The sequence below is a fragment of the Hypanus sabinus genome, unplaced genomic scaffold (assembly GCF_030144855.1).
Source record: "Hypanus sabinus isolate sHypSab1 unplaced genomic scaffold, sHypSab1.hap1 scaffold_371, whole genome shotgun sequence".
NCBI lineage: Eukaryota > Metazoa > Chordata > Chondrichthyes > Myliobatiformes > Dasyatidae > Hypanus > Hypanus sabinus.
Genome location: NW_026781266.1, coordinates 198,566 through 221,865, shown reverse-complemented (window position 1 = coordinate 221,865; position 23,300 = coordinate 198,566). Strand labels below are relative to the sequence as shown.

The 23,300-nt window shown below is 41.8% G+C and overlaps 1 protein-coding gene across 2 annotated transcripts; it reads left to right on the top strand.

Moving 5' to 3' along the window:
• Positions 1-900: 900 nt before the first annotated feature.
• On the top strand, positions 901-8,676 carry LOC132388647 (zinc finger protein 229-like). 2 transcript variants are annotated; one of them, XM_059961012.1, is made up of 2 exons: positions 901-946; positions 5,189-8,676. In XM_059961012.1, exon 2 carries the CDS (start codon positions 5,596-5,598, stop codon positions 6,883-6,885), a length of 1,290 nt encoding a protein of 429 aa, XP_059816995.1. In that variant the 5' UTR covers positions 901-946; positions 5,189-5,595; the 3' UTR covers positions 6,886-8,676. The 2 variants fall into 2 exon arrangements, with proteins under 2 accessions (XP_059816995.1, XP_059816996.1); XM_059961013.1 differs by lacking the exon at positions 901-946 and adding an exon at positions 1,285-1,414.
• The last annotated feature ends 14,624 nt before the right edge of the window (positions 8,677-23,300 follow it).

The window sequence follows — 23,300 nt, the reverse complement described above, 5'->3', positions numbered from 1 at the left end:
CAGAGTCAGAGACTTCGCTTCGAACTGCTGGGTTGTTACAATGAACCTCTGAAGCCTGACAGCAGACTAGCGAGTGAATGGAGCAGAGTCAGAGACTTCGCTTCGAACTGCTGGGTTGTTCCAATGAACCTCTGAAGTCTGACGGCAGACTAGCGAGTGAATGGAGCAGAGTCAGAGACTTCGCTTCGAACTGCTGGGTTGTTACAATGAACCTCTGAAGCCTGACAGCAGACTAGCGAGTGAATGGAGCAGAGTCAGAAACCAAGTTGCCAGTCAGGGATTTGGGGCTCCAGAAAGAGATGAGGCCTGGAGTTTACAAGGAGGAGGAAGAAGACAAACGAAGCTGCAGGATGTGGCTACAAATGAAAGATCAGACACATTTAAAAACTGCTTGATTGAGAAAAAAAAGGTGGTTAATTTCTGCAAAATACTGGAAATCAACAGATCAGGAAGCAATTGTGGAGAGGAATAAATGCACAACGTTTAGGCTGAGCCCCTTCAGCATGCCTAGACTGTGTACTCCTCTGCTTAGTTGCTAGCTGAACTGCACAGTTCCTCCAGCATCGTGTGTGTGTGTGTGTGTGTGTGTGTGTATTTCTAGCAACTGCAGAATCTCTTGTGTTTTATATCTGCCTTTGAAAGAGGGTTGTCCGAGAGGCTTTAGTTAAATGGAATGCCTGTTGATATTGAGTACATTGTTTTTGGGAGCTGCTTTCTACTTTAAAACAGCTACTGAGTTTTCTACACAGAAAAAACCCTGCGGTGTGGACATGAAACCGGTGCTAGCAGGAATGTTTAATGGCACCTTGCTTACCCATGAACCCCTCGGTTTAAAATTTCGCTGCTTCTGAAGCAACGATCATATGCGCAGGCATCAAGGTCGATTACGTCACCAAATAGCACGCATGCGCGCTGTACACAAAGGCGCTCCGGAGGATCGGTAAAGGTAGGATTGATTTTCCGGGTTGATATCTTAACTACCCACTGAGGGACATTTGCTGTGAACTCCGGATGTCGTAGTCCGCAATCCTGGGACTCGCCTGCTCTCCTCCCTCTCTCTCAGCCCCACGATCCGTACACGGGCCCCGGGGAGCTTCCGGCTGATGAGGGAATGGGAACCGATGGATCTCTCAGACAGAGCTGAGCTCCAGCTATCTAAATGCAAGGATTAGGAACTCGGAGAAAGGGAACAAAATCTTTTGCATCACCAGTTGTGAAAATCACCTTTGTTCTTTCTCCAATCGTAAACAAGTGAAAATCTGCAGATGTTTGAAATCCAAGCAACACGCACAAAATGCCGGAGGAACTCAGCATTAGTACTCTTTTCCGTAGATGCTGCCTGGCCTGCTGAGTTCCTCCAGCATTTTGTGTGTGTTGCTTCTTCTACCTCCTCTCGTTCTGCACTTTTCTACCGGTGAGGACATGTTTTGTCCCATTCTCTCTGGGTACGTAATGATATCAAACACCTTTGTCCTGGGCAACAAGCAGCTTTCACATCACAAATGTGCCAGACTCCAGTGAGACAGAAAGACTACTGCCCTTCCCTTTATGTTCACTGGCATTGCCACATTGAGTTCAACACCATCTCTCACTTGGGGGAGGGTTCAGGGGAAATATGTATATACAATACAGAAACTGGTGTTACCTGTGTGTATTGTGGCGATGCAAAAGTTGTTGGAGAATTGACAAGTGGGAAGAAGTGGAGTGATATTTGGAAATCTGACATTTTAAAGTATCATTTAGCAAGCAAATCACATCTGGACGGTGTGCAAAAGCTCTAGTGAGAAAATCCTTCATAACCCACAACAGGCCTGCTACATAGTTTGTGTGAGAGTGCAGATAACTCGATCAAACCCAGAGGAGATCAAAGGTTCTATCAACGGTGATTTGCTAGTTGTGAAAATAAATAACACCCTGTGTAAAATTCAGTATGCTCGTCTTGTTGTCAGTGTGTAAAAATTGCACAGCACAAGGTGTTTCGGCACACCGGTCATTACAAATTAGACGGGACATTGGTGGGAAGGTGGGGAGACCTCCAGTGTCCCTGATACCCTCACCTACAAGACGTGCATCCAGCTGCAGCTTGTAACCCTGAGCTTTAAGGAGCTGAAGCTGGAAACGGATGAATTCTGGATCATCTGGGAGTCAGAGGGGTTGATAATTATGACATCAAGAGAGGTGAGTTACACCCAAGGTGCAGGACACATTAAACGGGTGAGAGTCAGGAAGGGGAATGGGGTTAAATAGCCATCACAGAGTACTCTTGGGGTCATCTCATACAACAACAGGTAGACAACTTTCTAAACTGTAGGGGGGATTACCAGGCAGAGAAAAGTCAAATGGTTGATAGGGGTTTTGTTAGTTTGGGAATTAAAACTAGGCAAGATCTAATATCCTAGTGGTAAGGCTTGCTGTTGCTACTGTGTGGTGGAGAGCGTGTGTGGTGAAACCAAATTTGCAGGGGGAATTGGAGTCAGAATGCCAGAACAGATAGTGAAGTGGGTGAAATGAATTGACTTATATCATTCATATACATGAGGAGTAGAAAAGTTTATGTTACTTCTCCATCTAGATGTGTAATGTTTGTCCGTAGGACAGTCATTATAACAGTAACACAATTGTATCAGCATAAATTAAATTGTTGGCCTGGTGAAAGGAGTGGTCCAGGGGCCTGCTGGTCCTGGCTTGTACGCTGCCGAACCGTTTCCCGGTTGGTAGAAGCTGGAACAGTTTGTGGTTGGGGTGACTCAGGTCCACAATGATCCTTCAGGACTTTTTACGCACCTGCCTTTGTAAATGTCCTGAATCATGGGAAGTTCACAACTGCAGATGTACCGGGCTGTCCACACCACTCTCTGCAGAGTCCTGCAATTGAGGGAAGTACAGTACCCATACCAGGCAGCGATACAGCCAGTCAGGACGCTCTTAATTGTGCCCCTGTAGAAAGTTCTTAGGATTTTGGACCCATACCAAACTTCTTCAACCATCTGAGGTGAAAGAGGTTTACGGACACGTACCACACAGCCGATATGTACAGACCACATGAGATCCTCGGTGATGTTAATGCCGAGGAACTTAAAGCTGTTCACTCTCTCAACCCCAGATCCATTGATACCAATAGGGGTTAGCCTATCTCCATTCCTTCTGTAGTTCACAACCAGTTCCATTGCTTTTGTGACTTTGAGCTCTAGTGAGAAAATCCTTCATAACCTGCTACAGGCCTGCTGCATAGTTTGTGTGAGAGTGCAGCACTGGCTGCTTTCTTGACACCCAGACAGACGTTGCTCAGACCTCAGATAGAGTCAGCAGACGAAAGGTTGAGCGTGGTGCAATGACTGTGCTGAGCTGTGTATATCACAATGCACAAAGATTCGTAGGAAAGCCCGATGAGCTCAGGACAGGGAATTGTGATATTGTAGCCATTATTGGGACTTGGTTGCACCCAACACTCAGAGATTTAGAGGAACGAACTTTGCAGAGATTGCCGTCAATGCCAAGAAACAAAGTTTGATAGAGGAAGTGATTTTAACTTTTCATATATTGAGTGGGACTCCCATATGTAAAAGAACTAGATGGGGTAGAGTTTATCAAATGTGCCCTTAATCAGTATGTAAAATTCCCAACATAGAAGTGTGCAATAAACTTTTAGGAAATGATCCAGCGTAAGTTACAGAAATTAGTGTATGGGAACACTTTGTAATGACATAAGGTTCCAAGTAAATATGGAAAAAGAGAGGTCTGGACCATGGGTTGATATTCTAAACTGAAGAAAGTTCAATTTTGATGGTATCAGAAAGGATCTGACAAGTGTGGTTTGGGACTGGCTGTTTCCTGGCAATGGAGTTGTTCACAAGTGAACATTTGAGGGTGCAGAGTTTGCATGTGCCTGCCAAAATAAAAGTTGAATGTTAACTGGTGCAGGTAACCATGGTTTTCAAGAGATACTGAGGCCGCTGAAATCTTGTTCCTCTAAATGGCTCAGGCTTTTGGGTGCTACCAAGAGTCATTAATGACTAGAATATCATAATGCCATGCCCTGAGCTCATCCAACTTTTTTTTCAGTCATCTTCTGCTGGCTTTTAAAAGCTTCCCAATAATTTCCTCTATGATTTTCTCTCTCTATTGATTTTATGGCCACGGTTGTGTTCTCCTGCCGTTCTAATGCTTCCACTTCTTTGGGATGTGTCTACCATTCATCTCTCAAATTGCTCCAGAAACTCCAGCCATTGCTGCTACGTTGTCACTCCTACCTTTTCCCTTCCAAACAAGCTTCAACAGCTTCTCTGTCACAGAAACATGGAGGAGTTCCGTACAGAAACAGGCTATTTGGCCCATCTAGTCAATGCCATTAAAAACACTTAAGCTGTCTAATGCAACTACCTGCAACGGGACTATTGCCCTCCATACCCCTACCATCCAGGCTCCCATCCAAACTTCTGTTAAATGGTGAAATCGAGCTCATATTCACCACTTGTGCTGTGATCTCATTCCACACTCTCACAACCATTTCAGTAAAGAGCTTTTCCACATGTCCCTGTTAAATATTCACCTTCTCCACTTACTCATGACCTCTTCTTATCATCCCACCCAGACTCAGTGGAAAAAGCTCCTTGCATTTACCCTATCTATACCCTCATAATTTTGAACCCTTCTAACAAATCCTCAAGGCAGTGTTTAATTTCCTTGTTTATGTTTCAAGCCTTTTTCAGGTGTATAAGATGATGAGGGGCATTCAGCGTGTGGATCGCTAGAGGTTTTTTTCCCAGGGCTGAAATGACTAGCATGAGGGGGCATAGATTTAAGGTGGTTGGAAATAGGAACCGAGGGGATGTCGGGGTAAGTGTTTTACACAGAGAGTGGTGGGTGCGTGGAGTGCACTGCCGGCTATTTGTGTGAGAGTGCTTCAGTTACTGTGGGAACAGGGAATCATACCAATGGAGATAGTCAAACTGAGCCAGGTAACAGATTGGAGATGGGAGAAATGCCCCATTCTTATAGAGACAGGATGAGCATTAGAGAGTCATTCCAGATGCCAGCACTGTGCCCATTTAGAAGATGATTTCACGATCCAGCTTGGGTTGAACTTTACTGTAACAGTGTGATGCCAGATCACACCTTGACAACTCAAGTAATCTCATCTGAAATGTTATCCTACACTCATTTATGGACTTTGTTAATTTTTTTACAGGTTAAAAGTGACAAGGAAGTTGTCTATGGGAATCTTGAACACAACAGCCAGTTTTGCTGTCTCTGTCCAGATATTTAAGAAGTGGAACAAGGGATTCACTCTGTCATCCTTCCTGTTCAGACTGTGGGGAGTGATTCACTGGATCATCTGACCGATTGGCCTTCCTATCATTTTACACAGGGGAAAGGCCGTTCACCTGCTCAGACAGTGTGGAGGGATTCACTCGGTCATCTCAACTGAAGGTACATCAGCGAGTTCACACTGGGACAAGGCCATTCACCTGTTCTGTATGTGAAAAGGGTTTCAGACGGTCTTCCCACCTGTGGACATACCAGTCAGTTCACACTGGGCAGAGGCTGGTCACCTGCTGAATTTGTGGGAAAGGATTCACTTAGTCATCTGTTCTAATGGCTCACCAGCGAGTTTACACTGGGGAGAGGCCATTCACCTGTTCAGTCTGTGGGAAGGGATTCACTCAGTCATCTGACCTAATGGATCACCAGCGAGTTCACACTGGGGAGAGGCCGTTCACCTGTTGGGACTGTCGTAAGGGATTCACTTGCTCATCTAAACTGAATGTTCACCAGCGAGTTCACACTGGGGAGAGGCCATTCACCTGCTCAGACTGTGGTAAGGGATTCACTCGGTCATCGGACCTACTCACACACCAGTCAGTTCACACTGGGGAGTGGCCGTTCACCTGCTCAGACTGTGGGAAGGGATTCACTAGGTCATCCGACCTGCTGGCACACCAGTCAGTTCACAGTGGGGAGAGGCCATTCACCTGCTCAGACTGTGGGAAAAGATTCAGTCATTCATCCACCTTACAGAGACATAAGCGACTTCACACTGGAGAGAGGCCATTCACCTGCTCAGACTGTGGGAAGGGATTCACTCGGTCACCCGACCTGCTGGCGCACCAGTCAGTTCACACTGGGGAGTGGCCATTCACCTGCTTAGACTGTGGGAAAGGATTCACTCGGACATCTAAACTGAAGGAACATCAGAGAGTTCACACTGGAGACAGGCCATTCACCTGCTCAGACTGTGGGAAGGGATTCACTCGGTCATCTAAACTGAAGGAACATCAGAGAGTTCACAATGGGGAGAGGCCGTTCACATGCTCAGAGTGTGGGAAGGGATTCATTCAGTCATCCCACCTACTGGTACACCAGTTAGTTCACACTGGGGAGCAGCCGTTCACCTGCTCAGACTGTGGGAAGGGATTCACTTGCCCATCTAAACTGAAAGTACATCAACGAGGTCACACTGGGGAGAGGCCATTCACCTGCACAGAGTGTGGGAAAGGATTCACTCAGTCATCACATCTACAAGTACATAGGTCAGTTCACACTGGGGAGAGGCCATTCACCTGCTCAGACTGTGGGAAGGGATTCAAATCGTCATCTCATCTGAAGGTACATCAGCGACTTCATACTGGGGAAAGGCCATTCACCTGTTCAGACTGTGGGAAAGGATTCATACAGTCATTCCACCTACAAACACACCAGTCAGTTCACACTGGGGAGAGTCCATTCACCTGCTCAGACTGTGGGAAAGGATTCACTTTTCCATCTCAAGTGAAGGTACATCAGCAAATTCACACTGGGGAGAGGCCATTCACTTTCTCAGACTGTGGGAAAGGATTCACTCAGTCATCTCATCTACAGAGACACCAGCGAGTTCACACTGGGTAGAGGCCGTGCCTGGCCAAACTTAATAAATCTCGCTGGGTGAATACTGCGTGATATGTCCCCTGTTACATTTTAGTACTCTGACATAAACAGTACACAATATGTGATCAAACAATTGAGCTTTATAATTCCAACTTTGACCATAGTGTTAGTAAAGAAAACAATAATAAAAGAAAAAGGGCATGCTCTCTTCATTCGCATCTTCTCATCACTCCCCAGCAAAAGACCACGAAAAACTCTCTTCCAGACACACATGTTTTGTCATTGGACAGCCCCACACTCCAAAAACCTGTCCTCCCCAGTCATAAGCAAAACATTGCTGCTACAGTGAAACCATTACCTCAGCAGTGAAACATTACTGAGAAGCCATTACATTAGCAGTGTTACACTTGTGACACACTGCTGAGTTCACACTGGGGAGACAGTTTCAGGAAACTGCATGCTGGATATTTGTCCATCACCGTTGCTGAATGCTATTTTGAGAGTGACTATCGGTACTGAACTCTGCAATTATTGCTGCTGTTCACCACACCCAGTTCTGCACTCTGGTCACTGGGCATTGGAGGAGTTTCTTCGGCTGCATATTCACCACTAATGTGACTGGAGTTTAATACTGTATTCTGGATCTGTGATAAATAAACCAGTTCTCTTTTAAACTCTGTCTCCAGAACTTAGTGAACTTATAACACAACTAGTGTACAATAGAGAGTCAACTCAGGCCTGCTGAACCCTGCAAGTGATTCTCTTCCATGGCAGTCCTTTTATATCCTCCCTTGTTGATCACCTCTTGCTCTCCCTGTGGGATGGGTTCCAAACAGTCACCACTCTGTGGGTGAAGAGGTTTCCCTTGAATTTCCTGCAGACTGAAGTGGAGTTGACTGCAGTTCTGTCTGAGATGTTCTTTGCCCCTCCAATCTCTGGGCTGAGGAAGAAAGACTTTGGGAGTTAACCTCCTTATTTAGGGCTCATTTCACCATTATGGGTCATTTTCCATGCTTCTGAAGGGTTGTTGAAAACTCTACTGTACTCTAAAGACAGAAAGCAGAATGGAAAACCATTTGTTGGATGTCCAATGAAGCTGGGTCAGAAACCAGAGGCAGGTCCGCTCAGGGCAGAGTTTGGGGCTCTGGATGATGGTCGGGGTCAGAACGTATGATGAGGAGAAGGGAATCAGCAACGAGGTGTGGCAATGAATGACAGAGTAGCAACATATGGAAGCTGATTGACAGAAAAAGTCATTTATTTGTCTAACTGGTGACAAAAACAATGTCTCTTGTAAGGTGCTCCACTGGTCGAGGAACACGTGTGTTTTGGGAATTGTTATATCTATTGAGGGAGTTGTTCCTGCTTGGTAATCCTGAAATATTATATCCAGATGTTTATTATGGATTGTCCTATCTGAAATAATAATATATTCATTATCATATAAATTGTACTTTTTGACTAAAAATGTATTGGGCTTGAATTTATGGTGCCTTTATGAAGTGATGGAGGGCATTCATGAGTTTGTAGTTTAAAGCAAGATTTTGGTGAATGATATTTGCCACTGGATTGTACCTTTTTAAGCAATCCGATTGAGTTAAACTGCTGCAGGATCCTGGAACGTGTTGGATTGTGTCTGGTTTCTCTTTGCCTTTTCTGCACTTACTGCTTTGTTTGTTTGTATTTCATGAAGTTTCGATTTGTTTTCCCTTTGTTACCCACCTCGTCCTGTATTTCCGCAAGGAACCCCTCTGCTTCTGGGAAGAGGTGTCCTAACTCTCAGTCAGGAACTGGAGTTTAATATTCTGGATCTCGAACAAATAAACCAGTTCTATTTTAAACTCTGTGTTTGGTGCTTAGTGAATTTACAACACAACTATTGTCCTCAGGCCTGCTGAACCCGGCCAGTGAATCTGTTCTACATCAGTCCATTTAAATCTTGCCCTTTTGTTCATCTCTCACTCTCCCTGTAATGATGGGTTCCAAACAGTCACCACTCTCTCGGTGAAGAGGTTTCCCTTGAATTCTTTGCAGACTGAAGAAGTCGAGATGACTGCAGTTCTAATCTCTGGGCTGATGAAGAATGACATTGTTCGTTAACCTCCTTAATCACAACTTATTTCCACATTATGACTCATTTTCCCTGCTTCTAAAAGGTTGTTGGAAACACCACTGTCCTCGAAAGACTTAAATTGGAATGGGAAGCCTCGTTGGATGTTCAGAGGAGCAGGGTCAGAAACCGGAGGTGGGTCTGCACAGAGCAGAGTTTGGGGCTCTGGACGGGGTAAGAACGTATGATGAGGAAAAAGGAATCAACAGTGGGGCGTGGCAACGAATGACAGAGTAGCAACATTTTAACGCTAATTGGCAGACGAAATAATATGGTTATCTGACTCACGAACAATGCCTGTGGTGGAAGCACATGTGTGTGTTGAGAATGGTTATACCTATTGAGGGAATTATTCCTGCTTGTTTATCCTGTAATATTATATCCAAATGGTTACTTGAGATTACCCTATCGGAAATAATGTATTGATTATCATGTAAATTGTGAGATTATGTCCTTAACTGAATCAGGCTTGAATTTATTGTGCCTCAGTGAAGTTACCGTGGTCATTCATCAGTTTGTATTTAAAGCAAGATTTTGGTGAGCGATATTTGCCACTTGATTGTACCTGCGTAAGTAATCAGATTGAGTTAAACTGCTGCAGGATCCAAGGAATGTGTTGGATTGTGTCTCGTTTCTCTTGGCATTTTCTGCACTTACTGCCTTGTTTGTTTGTATTTCATGAAGTTTCAATTTGTTTTCGTTTTGTTACCCACCTTGTCCTGTATTTCCGCAAGGAATCCCTCTGTTTCTGGGAAGAGGACTCCAACTCTCAGTCATGTGCTCGATGCTTCCTTGTCACCATCGAGTCTGCTCAGATTGTTGGGATGTGTCCCATGGAGGGTCATACTCATTTCACTGGTTAACGTTTTCTTGCATAATGATGATTCATTATTCTGAGTTGGCCTCTCATGTACAGTGGCGTGCAAAAGTTTGGGCACCAGTGGTCAATATTTCTGCTACTGTGAATAGCTAGGCGAGGAAAAGATGACCTGATTTCCAAAAAGCATAAGGTTAACGATGACACATTTCTTAAATATTTTAAACAAGATTACTTTTCTTTACTTCCATATTTTACAGTTTCAAAATAACAAAAAAGGAAAAGGGCCTAAAGCAAAATTTTGGCACCCTGCATGGCAAGTAACACTTCCTTTGGCAAATATCACAGCTTGAAAACGCTTTTTGTAGCCAGCTAAGAGACTTTCAATTCTTGTTTGGGGGATTTCTGCCCATTCTTCCTTGCAAAAGGTGTCTGCTTCTCTAAGATTCTTGGGCTGTCTTGCATGTATTGCTCTTTTGAGGTCTATCCTCAGATTTTCGATGATGTTTAGGTCGGAGGATTGTGACGGCCATGGAATGATGAAGTTAAAATGGAACTTTGGAGATCTCTAGATTTCTAGCATTTGCAAGTCCTCTTGTTTCCCAGATATTTATATGTTTCCTAAAAGAACAAGCCAAGAACAAGCTGGTAGTGGGTTTGTGCTGCTCAGTTGGTAAAATGTCAAATAAGATCATTAGAAATAGGTGGCATAGGGTTGGGCGGTGTAAAATCTGTGGGTAGAATTAAGCAACAGCAAATGTATGAAAAAAAACCCTGATGGGAATTTAGTAGTAAGTATGTGGTCCACAAAATACAATGGGAGATAGAAAATGCGTGCCAAACGGGCGACGTTATAACAGCCATGGGGGATTGTCATGAAGGTGATTAGGAAAATTAGGATGGTGTTGGTCTCAAGAGGAGAAATTCCTAGAATGCCTACAAGATGTTTTTTTGTAGCAGCTCATGGCTGAGCCCACTTGGGGATCAGCTATTCTGGATTGGGTGTTGTAATGAACAGGAATTAATTAGGTTACTTAAGTTTAAATAACCCTTAGGGGCAAGTGATCTTTACATGATCAAATTCACCCTGACATGAGGGAAGGAGAAACTAAACTCAGATGTGGAAGAAAGAGAATTGGAGAGGCATGAGAGTGGAATTGGTCAAAATTGATTTGGAAAGAACACGGGCAGGAATGAAAACAGAACAGCAATGACTGGAATTTCTGGAAGCAATTCAGAAGGCACAGGATATATACATCACAAAGAGGAAGTTGTATTCTAAAGGTAAGTTTACAATACCGTGGCTGATTCGGGAAACCAAAGACAACATAAAAGCCAAAGAGAAGGCATAGAGCAAAAATTACTGGGAATTTAAGAGCTTTTAAAAGCTTTTAAAAACCAGCAGAATGCAACTAAAATAATTAAGAAGGAAAAAAATGGAATACATAGGTGCGCTAGCCAGTAATATTCAAGAGTGTCGCAGAAAAGTACTACGGATCAGTCGGACTCAGAAAGCATCTGCTTCAGAAATCTTTATTGGCACATGATATCTGGAGAGTACAGGCTCCTAAAAGTGGAGCTCCGCGGCTCTGCCCAACGGAAGATTACACTCACATTTATACCCCAAGCATACGTGACAAGAAGCCGTTAAACCTGAAGGAGGAACTCCCGCAATTCTACCGAATAGCGAAATAGCAAAAATATGTCCTTGAGCAGCTAGACATTTTACTTAAACGTTGGTTCTCAAAAAAATATGTCAGGCAAACTGGCTCAACCGCAGACATATGAACATTCTCAGAACAAAGAAGTGCAAATACATTTATTTTTACCTCTTGGTTGCGAGGCACATTTCAGTCACACAGAGTACATTAGTTACAGATAAATAAATGCAGACTTCGAATTCACATTTTAAGACAAATCATTAGTCCCTCAATGCCCATTCCAATGTAAGGCCTTGATATTTTCTTCCACAGTTCCCTCCTTTTTAATCAGAATCAGACATACTTTATTGATCCCGAGGGAAATTGGGTTTCGTTATAGTCACACCGTTATATATCTCGCTATAAATAAATAAATAATAATAGGTAAATTATTACAAGTGGAAATGTCCAGGACCAGCCTATTGGCTCAGGGAGTCTGACACTCCGAGGGAGGAGTTGTAAAGTTTAATGGCCACAGGCGTGAATGACTTCCTATGAAGCTCAATGTTGCATCTCGGTGGAATGAGTCTCTGGCTGAACATACTCCTGTACCTAACCAGTACATTATGGAGTGGATGGAACACATTGTCCATGGTGGCATGCAACTTGGACAGCATCCTCTTTTCAGACACCACCGTCGGAGAGTCCAGTTCCACCCCCACAACTTCACTGGCCTTACGAATGAGTTTGTTGATTCTGTTGGTGTCTGCTACCCTCAAACGGCTGCCCCAGCACACAACTGCAAACATGATAGCACTAGCCACCACAGACTTGTAGAACATCTTCAGCATCGTCCAGCAGATGTTAAAGGACCTCAGTCTCCTCAGAAAGTAGAGACGGCTGTGACCCTTCTTGTAGACAGCCTCAGTGTTCTTTGACCAGTCCTGTTTATTGTCCATTCATATCTTCTAAATTAACATTTCTTACCGGGGTATTTCCTCCTCCTTCTCATAAGGGGGTTAATATCCATGGGGAAATAGACTCTCCTTCCCTGGGTACACCTCTTCACCCCACCAGTGCTCCTTGCTGGCTGTGTCATTCATCATTTGAGGTACCATAGGGACACCTTCAGAGACAGACCAGGCTCTTTTCATTAATCGATAACAGCACAATCGCAATGCTTCACATACACGACACCCTAAATCACATATCATCGCCACTATAATTGTTCCATGCGTTATCCAGCTTCCCCAGCCAGAAAACTATCCCTCTATTATTTCCCACGATTTCGTTACTAGGGCAATGAGGCCATAAAAGAGGGGCTGTAGCCAGGAAAATATTCCTTCTCCTAACACTGATTTAACCCACTTAAAGAAATCCCAGCCTACTGGAGGTGCTTGAGAGTTCAGTCTGTGTATTCCATCTCGCAGCTGGGTCATATGTTCTAACACGTGGGTCATATTTTCTGAAGCATCGGGTATGTAGGTGCAACATTCTTTCCCTACTAACGCACAGACCCCTCCTTCCCAGGCTAGTACTTCCTCTCCACTTTCCTTTTTCTTTGTACTTGCCCTTCGACGCTGTTAGATAATCAATCAATCCCACCCCCAGTATGATTATTACCCCTACTTCATTCACGTTAGTCCTCTGCTGAGTATATATTTTGTTCATACCCAGTCACTATGTATATAACATGAGGTGCTGGTTAGAATAGATTTATGTTCCAGTCTCCCATTAGCACTTGGTTCTTGGTTCTCAGCACCGTTCCTCTCTCTCCCGGGGAAGATGTCACTCGTTCAGTGTTTTATTTCGTCCTCGTCGTGGTGCAACTTGCACCTGCTGGTATGTGTTTAATCAGGTTTTTTTTCCTTCAGCAGCGCTAGGAGGTGGCTTTTCCACCCGGGAGATAAAAAATCTTTAATCATTGATCTCACATATATTCTATCTGCCGGCTTAACGCAGGATGTTACCTTCTGTTAAAGGTGCATGGGCTTGACGGACACTCTCATACAATTTCTCTGCCTCCTGACACAAGGCCTGTGCGTATTTCAGTGTCTTCTCATCACATCATATTAGCGCTACCATCTCTGGGGTCATGGGAGGTCCTGTTGTAATAGGCCACCCCATCAAAATTTCTTGAGGGGTATGTCCTGTATTTCTGTTCTTCCGATTTTGCAGAGTGTACGTTACTAAGAGCACTGCCTCTGGCCATCCGAGACCGTTTGTCTGACAACTTTTGTCAAAGCCGCTTTTATTCCCCCGTTTGCTGCATCCACCGTACCCGAGGACTGAGGCTGGTAGGGGATACGCAATTTCTTCTGGAACCCCAAGGCTTTCTTCAGTCCCTGTACTAATTTATTTGTAAAATGGGTTCCCCTGTCGCTATTTATCCCTGGGGAAATTCCAAACCTAGGTATATATTTTTTTTCATCAATATGCTCACCGCAGTTCTTACATCATTCCTCCTAGTTGGATCGGCCTCCGCCCATCTGAAAAACACGTCTACTATTCGCAGTATATATTTAAACCTCCTTTCAGCAGGCATATGTACAGGTCAATTTGCAGGGGCGTGCCACTGTTAAGTGATGACATGCTGCATCCCTCCTCTAGCCATGTGCCAGGCGAGCCGGGGGCAAAAATAAACTATGCGGGCACAATACTCGGCCGTCTGGGTGACGCCACAGCACGGTATTCCGGTACCGTGCAGATCGGCTCCAGGCACATTTCTCTTCCAGTGAGGCAAGATTTTGGGCTTCCTGCAACTGCTGGACGTCGATACACACAGGGAGCTCCTTCCCTCCCGATCCAACCCGAGGGGTCTGTACCGCAGGTTGTCCCTGAAGGGCCACCTGTTTAGCTGCCATGTCTGCATTTCTCTTGGAGACCTCATTCTGGGATGAGGTGTGCGCCTCGCACTTAATTATCACTAAAGTCTGTGGCAACTGTATAGCTTCTGAAGGGTTCAGTGCGAAGGAGGCGTGTTGAATTGTTTTCCCCGAGGAGGTGATGAATGCGTTATTTTCCCACAATTGTCCAAAGTCATGTGCTTCCAAAACGCATAACGTGAGTCGGAATAAACATCGGCAGCGTTTCCTTCGGCCAAAACGCAAGCGAGCTCGGGTAACGGCAGAGAGTTCCGCCGCCTGCGCTGATGATCCTGTTGTCAAGGCGGAAGCTTCTGTTACCTCGTGGGGAGTTACTACAGCATACCCTGCCAGGAACAGATCATCTCTTGGGCGGTGCAAAAGAATTAAATCAGGATTATCAATAGAGTCGCTTCTCCGGTCTGGTGGGGGAGTACCAGTGGCTTGGCCATCCCCATCCTGCTGTGCAGATGGTGACATAACAAAAGTAGCTGGATTAATAGCCGGAGATCTTTTGTACGTTCAGTTGCATCGAGAGAGAAGAATCAGCTCATAACCTGTCCTTCTAGCCGTGGTAAAATGCTGAGTAGCTGCTGAATTCAACAGCATTACAGCAAGAGGTACCATCACAGTACACGGGCGATCCAATGCAAAAGGAATAGATTTTTCTACCATTACATTAAGGTCATGATAGTCTTTCTCCCTTTCGGGTGGCCATTCCACGATGAGGGTCACCGTTTTCAATGTACCCCGCCCCCACAAAAGTTATTGCTTAACTTCTTTTTCAATCTTTTTATTGAGTTTCATATATAGATAAACATAACATAATAATGAATAGGTTATGAATACAATAGACTTGAAATTGCATTGGTAATAAGATAATAATATCCTATTAAACATCAACAGGAAAAAGTACATTAATCAATCAAGTCTATATAACTATATATGATAAAAAAACAAAAATAATCGTCAAAAGAGAAAAAAAATTGAAAATATTAAAAGAAAATATATATTGAGAAAAAAACACTAAACTAAACTAACATAGGCAATAATAAAAGTTTATAAGTATATGATAGTGTCAAAAAAACTCCGGAACTCCATACCTGAACAAGAATAAGCAGAAAGAAGGTCTGGAAAAGGCCAGATTAATTCATATTGAAAATGTCGAATAAACGGTCCCCAAGTTTCTTCAAATTTGATTGATGAGTCAAAAATAGTGCTTCTAATTTTTTCCAAACTTAGATATGAAATAGTTTGGGAAAACCACTGAGACGTGGTGGGAGAATTTACTTCTTTCCAGTTTTGTAATATGGACCTTCTGGCCATTAATGTTACAAAAGCAATCATTCGTCTGATTGAAGGGGAAAACTGATTACCATCCTCATTTGTTATACCAAAAATTGCAGTAATAAAATGAGGTTGTAAATCGATATTCCAAATTGAGGAAATGGTAACAAATATGTCCTTCCAATAGTTATGTAAAGTGGGACATGACCAAAACATGTGGGTCAATGAAGCCACTTCTGAATGACATCTGTCACATTGAGGGTTAATATGAGAATAGAATCGAGCAAGCTTATCTTTAGACATATAAGCTCTATGTACAATTTTAAATTGTATTAAAGCATGTTCAACACATATAGAAGAGGAATTAACCATTTGTAAAATTTTTTCCCATTTATCTGTTGATATATTATATCGAAGTTCTTTTTCCCATTCTTCCCAACCTTCCTTGACAGATCAAGCTTTTAGCATATGGAAAAGGAAAGGTATAAAATGTTTTCGTGATCTTTTTTTTTTGAAGGTACTTTGATGTCTTTTGACCAACTTTCCAACAAATTTAAATTACCTAAATCTAATTTTTTCAGATATCTACAAATCAGAAATTTCTTACATAAAGTTCTACCATCTTTTCCCAATTCAACTTCAATGGATTTCTCAGATTTGATTTTTACCTTAAATCCTTGTCAGAAGGGATTAGTAGCTTTTATTTATAATATGATTATGAAGATACAACCAGAAATATCAGATAGAATTAAACAAGAATGGGAAAAAGAACTTCGATATAATATATCAACAGATAAATGCTTAACTTCGACAGAAGCACAAATGAAACCTTCCTGACCAACAGCGCCACAGTGCGGCAGGCCAGCTGTACAGCCGCTGAGCGACAAAACCTGCATCACGTGGTGAAGGCGGTCCAGCGAATTGTCAGGATGGAGCTCCCAGGACTGGACACCGTCTATTCCAGCGGACTCAGGAGGAAAGCAATCAGCATAACCGGAGACACCACACACCCCGGCCACTTCCTGTTTGACCTGCTGCCGTCCAGCAAAAGGCTCAGGACAGTAAAAACCAGCACAAATAGACTGAGAAACAGCTTCTACCCCAGAGCCGTGGCCTCCGTCACGCCAGTTCCACAGAGCAATGACTGAAACTGTGAGCACGCACAAGGAATCAAATACTTGCACTAACGGCACTTTGTGCATTACTGTGACATTCTGCTGCTGCTGCAACTTATTTTCTGCTACTTAACCGTTTAATACTGTTTTTATAATACTGTCTTGTTTTTATCTACCGCTTTGTTTGCCGGAGAGGAAGCCAAACAGAGTTTCATTGCACCTATGTATAATGACAATAAAGATCATTCAATGCAGCAGAACGCACTACTGCATCCCTCTCCCGGTATTCGGGAATCCACTGTCGACAGTGCCCTACTATGCCCAGGAAACAAGGATCGTCATTTTTTTTTTTGTTTTGGGGACCGGGTCTTCTTTATTGCTTTTATTCGATCCCTTCCCAAACTTCGCCAAACTTCACTGAGCAGGAATCCAAGGTATTGGACAGTCTTTTGGCAAAACTGCATTTTCTCCACAGCCACCCTGTTCCCTCTTCTCGCCAAAAGTTCAAGGGGTGTTAAAGAATCTGTCAGACATTGTGGCCCTGTAGCAGAAGCTATCAGTATTTCGTCGACATACTGAATCAGCGTGGAATATTCAGACAGCTTCCATTCGGCCAAATCGTCTCAACATGTAATCAGCATCCCAATTTGGGTCGCCGTCCCCATTTCGGGTGGCGTCCTCCCAGAACTGGATTAGTATCAAATTAAAATTTCCCCCAGACGGCCAATCCCCATGTGACCACTCATGCAAATCACTACCGAATGTAACCGCATGAGGATCATCTCCGGTCTCTCTGATTACCAGTTCCGCTGGGGATCCAGGAACCGTCGACGAAGTTCTTATCCGCTGAATCAGTCCACGTACGAGTTATCAGCGAAAGTGACCTGTCACAGGAATGTCGTTTTCCAGGGGTTACCACACAACATAGCCAGGCAAGGGATAACACAAATTATTCCAAAACCCACTCCTATGGAATATACGAAGTGACAGCCACAGACGCTCGTTGTGTTTCCGTGTACCGATGATCAACCCACTCTTGTGGGCATAGGAGAGTTCCAAGCCTCGGCTGCGACTAACTGAAGCGATCAGCTTTTCCAGTCTCTCTCTCTCTCGACTGGCCGACTGCCTGTCTGCAGATCGCTCTCTCTCTCTCTCTCTCTTATGGTTCAGTCCACAGTCAGAGCTGTCAGCCTGTGACTGACGTCATAGTCCCGCCTCCTTGGAGTCTGAGATCCCTCTGATCGTCGACACTGTTCAGGGTTTTGCATTTAACAGTGTACTGTCTCATACATTCGACCTACCGAGCTGCCAAGATGATCATCACTAATCAAATCTGATTTCTCAGGTCCTGTTGAATTTTTTGCCAAGTGCACAAGTACGGGAAGGTACAGGGACAGAGAAACACTGACTTAAGGCAGCATCACAGGCAAGTACATTCAGATAACACGCGGAACACAAATTATACGATTCTCTGTCAGTAACAATCTGTAAATATGTTTTAAATCATTAACGATATATAAAATACATTGTGTCATGACAAATATTAATATGTGCATTTTGTGTCAATAACAGACTTGGAAATGTTGAATGTGCTCACTATCTCCATTCCTGCTGTAATCCACAACCAGCTCCTTTGTTTTTGTCACAATGAGGGAGAGGTTGTTTTCTTGACACCGTTGTGTCGGGGTGATGACTTCTTCTCTGTCGGCTGCCTCGTTATTATGTGAGATTAGGCCGATCAATAGAGTGTCGTCAGCAAATGTAATTAGCAGATTGGAGCTGTGGGTGGCGACACAAGTCATGGGTGCACAGAGAGTAAAGTCGGGGACAAGAATATAACCCTGTGGTGTATGTGTGCTGAGGGTCAGAGAGACAGAGGTGAGGGAGCCGACTCTTAGAACCTGCCAGCTATCTGACAGGAAGTCTAGGATCCAGCTACACAAGGCAGGGTGAAGGCCGAGGTCTCTGATCTCCTTGTCGATACTTCACGCCTTTGTATGGCTACTGCTCTGCCCATGACTTCAAGGAACTGCAGAGAACTTTGGAGAGCAGAGAACATCAGAGAAACAAGCCTCCCCTCCATGGAATCTTCCTACAGTTCCCCTGCCTCGGAAAAGCAGGCCATGTACTCAAAGACCCTCACAACCTGGACATTCTCGCTGCAAAGCCGCTCCCCCATCGGGGATGAGATACAAAAGCCTTAAAGCGCGAACCACCCGGCTCAAGGACGGCTTCCTGTCTGTGGTTATAAGCCAAATGAATGATAAAATGGACTCGGCCTCAAAATGTAACTCGACGTGACCTTGCACCATATGTCTATCCGCACTGCATTTTCTCTGCAGCCATAATGCTTTGTTACATTGTTGTTTTTTCATTATCATTTTTCATTTTTAGAATCATTTTTACTAATACATAATCTTCTACAGCTATAGAATGATACAAAACTTCTATAGATTAATATTTATAAAACTAATAAAGCTGAAAAAAACTAATCGTAAAATATAAAAATGGAAAATATATATAGGAAAAAGAAGGAAAAAAGGAACCCCATCTAACTAGGGGGGAACCCACTAACAACAAAAAAGGGGAAAAACCCATTAGGAATCAACCCCCCGGAGCAATACGTTTAACCATCATCTAAATATGAAAATAGAATCATCAACCCAGTTCATATTTATAAAAAAATAAAATTGGAAGGAAAGCATATAGCATAGTTAAAATTAAATGATAATATTTGGCAAAGAACCCCATCTTCTCTCAAAGTCCAATCGAGGATCAAAAGTTCTACTTCTCATTTTTTTCAAACTAAGACGTAACATTCCTTGAGAAAACCATTCAATTAATGTAGGGGAAGAAATATGTTTGTATTTTAATAAAATAGCCCTTCTTGTCAGTAGTGTAACAAATGAAATTACATGTTGATCTGAAGATGAAATACCCTGAATATGATGCGGAGCTATTCCAAATCGACCAGTCAACCTATTAGGTTGTAAATTAATTTTCAGAGCTTTAGAACTTGTTGAAAATAAAGATTTCCAAAACGATTTTAATGATGAACATGACCAGAACATACGTGACAAATTAGCTACTTCAGTTTTATATATATCACAGTATTTGTCTATACGAGGAAATATTTTAGATAGTCTCTCCTTTGTTAGATAATAAAGATGAAAAATTTTAAATCGAATTAAACAATGGTTGGCACATATGGAAGAAGAAATTCCGTTTTTGAAAACTCGAAGCCAATCTTCATTAACAGAGGTCATAGTAAGTTCTCTCTCCCAATCTTGTTTAATCTTTACTGATAGGTTCTCTTTTTGTAACAAAAATAAATTATACATTCTGCTAATGGAACCTTTCACTAAGGGATTCAATTTCAAAATGGTATCTAAGAAATCAGATTCTTGTAAATATGGAATCTTGGGTAAGCATTGTTGTAAAAAATGTTCCATCTGAACATATTGCAAAAAATGTGAATGAGCGAGAGAAAATTTGTTATTTAACTCCACAAATGATCCCTTCATTTTTCCGTAGGAGACAAAATGTGGTCAGTTTTTGAAGGTATAAATGAAAAGTTTCGATATAAAAACAAGACAACTTAATTTGTTGTTTTTTTTGAAAAAACGAAACTAAACCCAAATCCGTAGGGTTTGTTTAATAACCAGGTAATAATTTAAATTTGGAATTTTAGAGAGCTGTAGAAGTAATGGAGCTCCTAATATTGAAGTTAAATGAAATTGTTTAACAGCTTTTAATTCTAAATCAACCCATAATGGTTTTTGGTTCTTATCAAGACAATATAAACGAAAACATGGTTGTCTAATATTCACAGCCCAATAATACAGTTTGACTTCTTAAATTAGGAAGTGCAAGTCCACCATCTTTTTTTAGATTTTTGTAAATGTTACTTATTAATTCTTGTTCTCTTATTGTTCCAAATAAAGGAAGAAATAAGAGAGTCAATTTGATCGAATTTTTTTTTTAGTTAAAATGATAGGTATACCAAACAAGGCAGTAAGGGGATTTGGATCAAATTGGACCCTAAAAAGCTGTGAAAAAGTATAGAATACTTCCCGCCAAATCTTTTCAATTGTAGGGCAAAACCAAAAGATATGAATGAAAATAAGAGGCATCAGCAGAGATGCATTTATTACAAAGTGGAGAAACATTCGGGTAAAAACTGGAGAGCTTCTGTTTAGAAATGTAAGCTCTATGAACCACTTTAAATTGTAGAAGAGAACGACGAGCACAGAAAGATGATTTATTAACCCGTTTAAGAGTTTTATTCCATCTATCATCAGAAATCTGACAATTTAGGTAATCCACCCAAGCTTTTTTTATTTTATCAAAGAAGTTTTTTCTAGAATCAATCAACAAGTTCTAGATACCGGTAATAGAACCACATCTCTAATTTGAAGATATCTGTAAAAATGTGATTTTGGGAGTGCAAATTTATTTAACAATTGGTCAAGTGACCAATTACTGCCTTGACCCTTACTGCCTTGTTTGGTATTATTGCAAATGAAGATATAACTTTAAATATTCCTAACGTACAGGTTTTAGTTTTTCCCTCTCCTTTAGCAAGGAGAGCAATCTTGCTTAAATGGAAGGATTCTACCTCTCCTACACATCTTCAATGGCTACGTGATATTATGTGGTATTTAAATTTAGAAAAGATCCGCTGCTTAGTCTTAAATTCGAAACAATCTTTTTCTGATATCTGGGGACCTTTCCTAAATTAATTTTCCAATTTATAAAGTTTAACAGTGCACAGAAATTTATGTATATTTTTATCTTCTCTTCTTAAGTGAATTTTTTTCTTTTTTATAATTATCCATTGTCATCCATCAACTTTTTTTCCTTCGGTAGTTGTTAGGGGGTTGATTTTTTTATATATAAAAAAATTCTTTTATGATGTATGACTTATCTTTAAATTTTTGATTCCAGAGTGGTATACCTTTATGTGTTATGCTATAACATTTTGATCAAGTTTATTACAATATATGAATGTACACAAGTTATGTTGAGATGTATCTATGTGTTGCACACTGTACATCTTTTTTTTCTGAATAAAAGTATTGTAAGAAGAAAGAAAAAGGTATTTTTTAGAAAATATATAAAAAAAAATATGTACAATCATCATTTTCACGGCATGAATACGACCTATTAAAGAAAGAGTAAGTGGATTACATCTAGAAAATAGTTGTTTCATGGAGTCGATTAAAGGAACTACATTCGCTTTATAGAATTCTTTATATTTTTTAGTAATTACAATACCTGCATATCTAAATGTATTAACAATTCTAAAAGGAATATCATTATATATACTAACATGGACAGTTAATGGAAACAATTCACTTTTATTCAAGTTAAGTTTATATCCTGAAAATTCACCAAAATCTTTATGCTTCCAAAAGATTAGGAATTGATTCCTCAAGATTTGAAATAGAAACCAAAAGATCATCTGCATAAAGGGAAATCTTATGTATAGTTCCATTCATAGAGATACCAAAAATATTTTTAGCTTCACGTAGTGTTATAGCTAAAGGCTCCAATACAGGATTAAATAATAAAGGGCTTAATGGAGATCCCTGTCTAGTGCCACGAGAAAGTGAGAAAAAAAGGAAGGCCCGCAGTTATTAGTAATGACAAGCTCAAGGACGGCTTCCTGTCTACAGATACAAGCCAAATGAATGACAAAATGTACTCGACCTCACAATGTAACTCGACGTGACCCTGCACCATATGTTTATCTGCACTGCACTTTCTCTGCAGCCATAGTGCTTTGTTACAGTTATTATTTTGCCGTATATCAGCTCAATGTACTGTTGTAATGTATCGATCTATGTGGATGGTCTGTCAGGCAAGATATTCACTGTATCTCAGTACGTGATGAGAATAAACAAATTACACATTTTAATTGTGTGGAAATATTAGACAGACTGAGCTTCTGCTCTGGAACCACAGAAGGAAACTGAACTGCTGTCATTTCTGTGGAAAGCATATAAATGGAAAAGGCTTCAATCTCACATTACGATCTGCGGTAACTGGGATCAGGAGACCGGTGGTTGGTCTCCCATATCAATATCAGAATCAGGATTAATAGCACCGGCATGTGTCATGAAATTCGTTGTCTCTGCGACAGCAGTAGAACCTAATTCATAACAATAAATTTTAACAATTGTGATTTAAAATAAGAATATAAATATTACATATTTAAATGATATATATATATATATATAGTACAAAATGAAAAATGATGTAATAAACTATTTTAATTGTTTGCAACGATTTGACTGACTGGGTTGTTGCTTTGCAAGTAGTGGAGTGAAGCTTAACTGAACTGTACACATTTATGAGAAGCTCAGAGAAATACAAAAGGCTAAATTCTCACATAAGTGGGTCAGACACCCAGAAACATCGGCTACACTTCAGCAGGCAGAAACAGTGAAATGAAACATGCTGAAAATATTGCTGAAAAACATATTGTCCACCACAACGAGAGGACGTGACAGATCCGGATCTCACTGACTTGTCTGAACGGGGAAAGATGAAGCTACACGGACACGTAGAGCAGTGACTCGCAGATGCTGCAGATCTGCA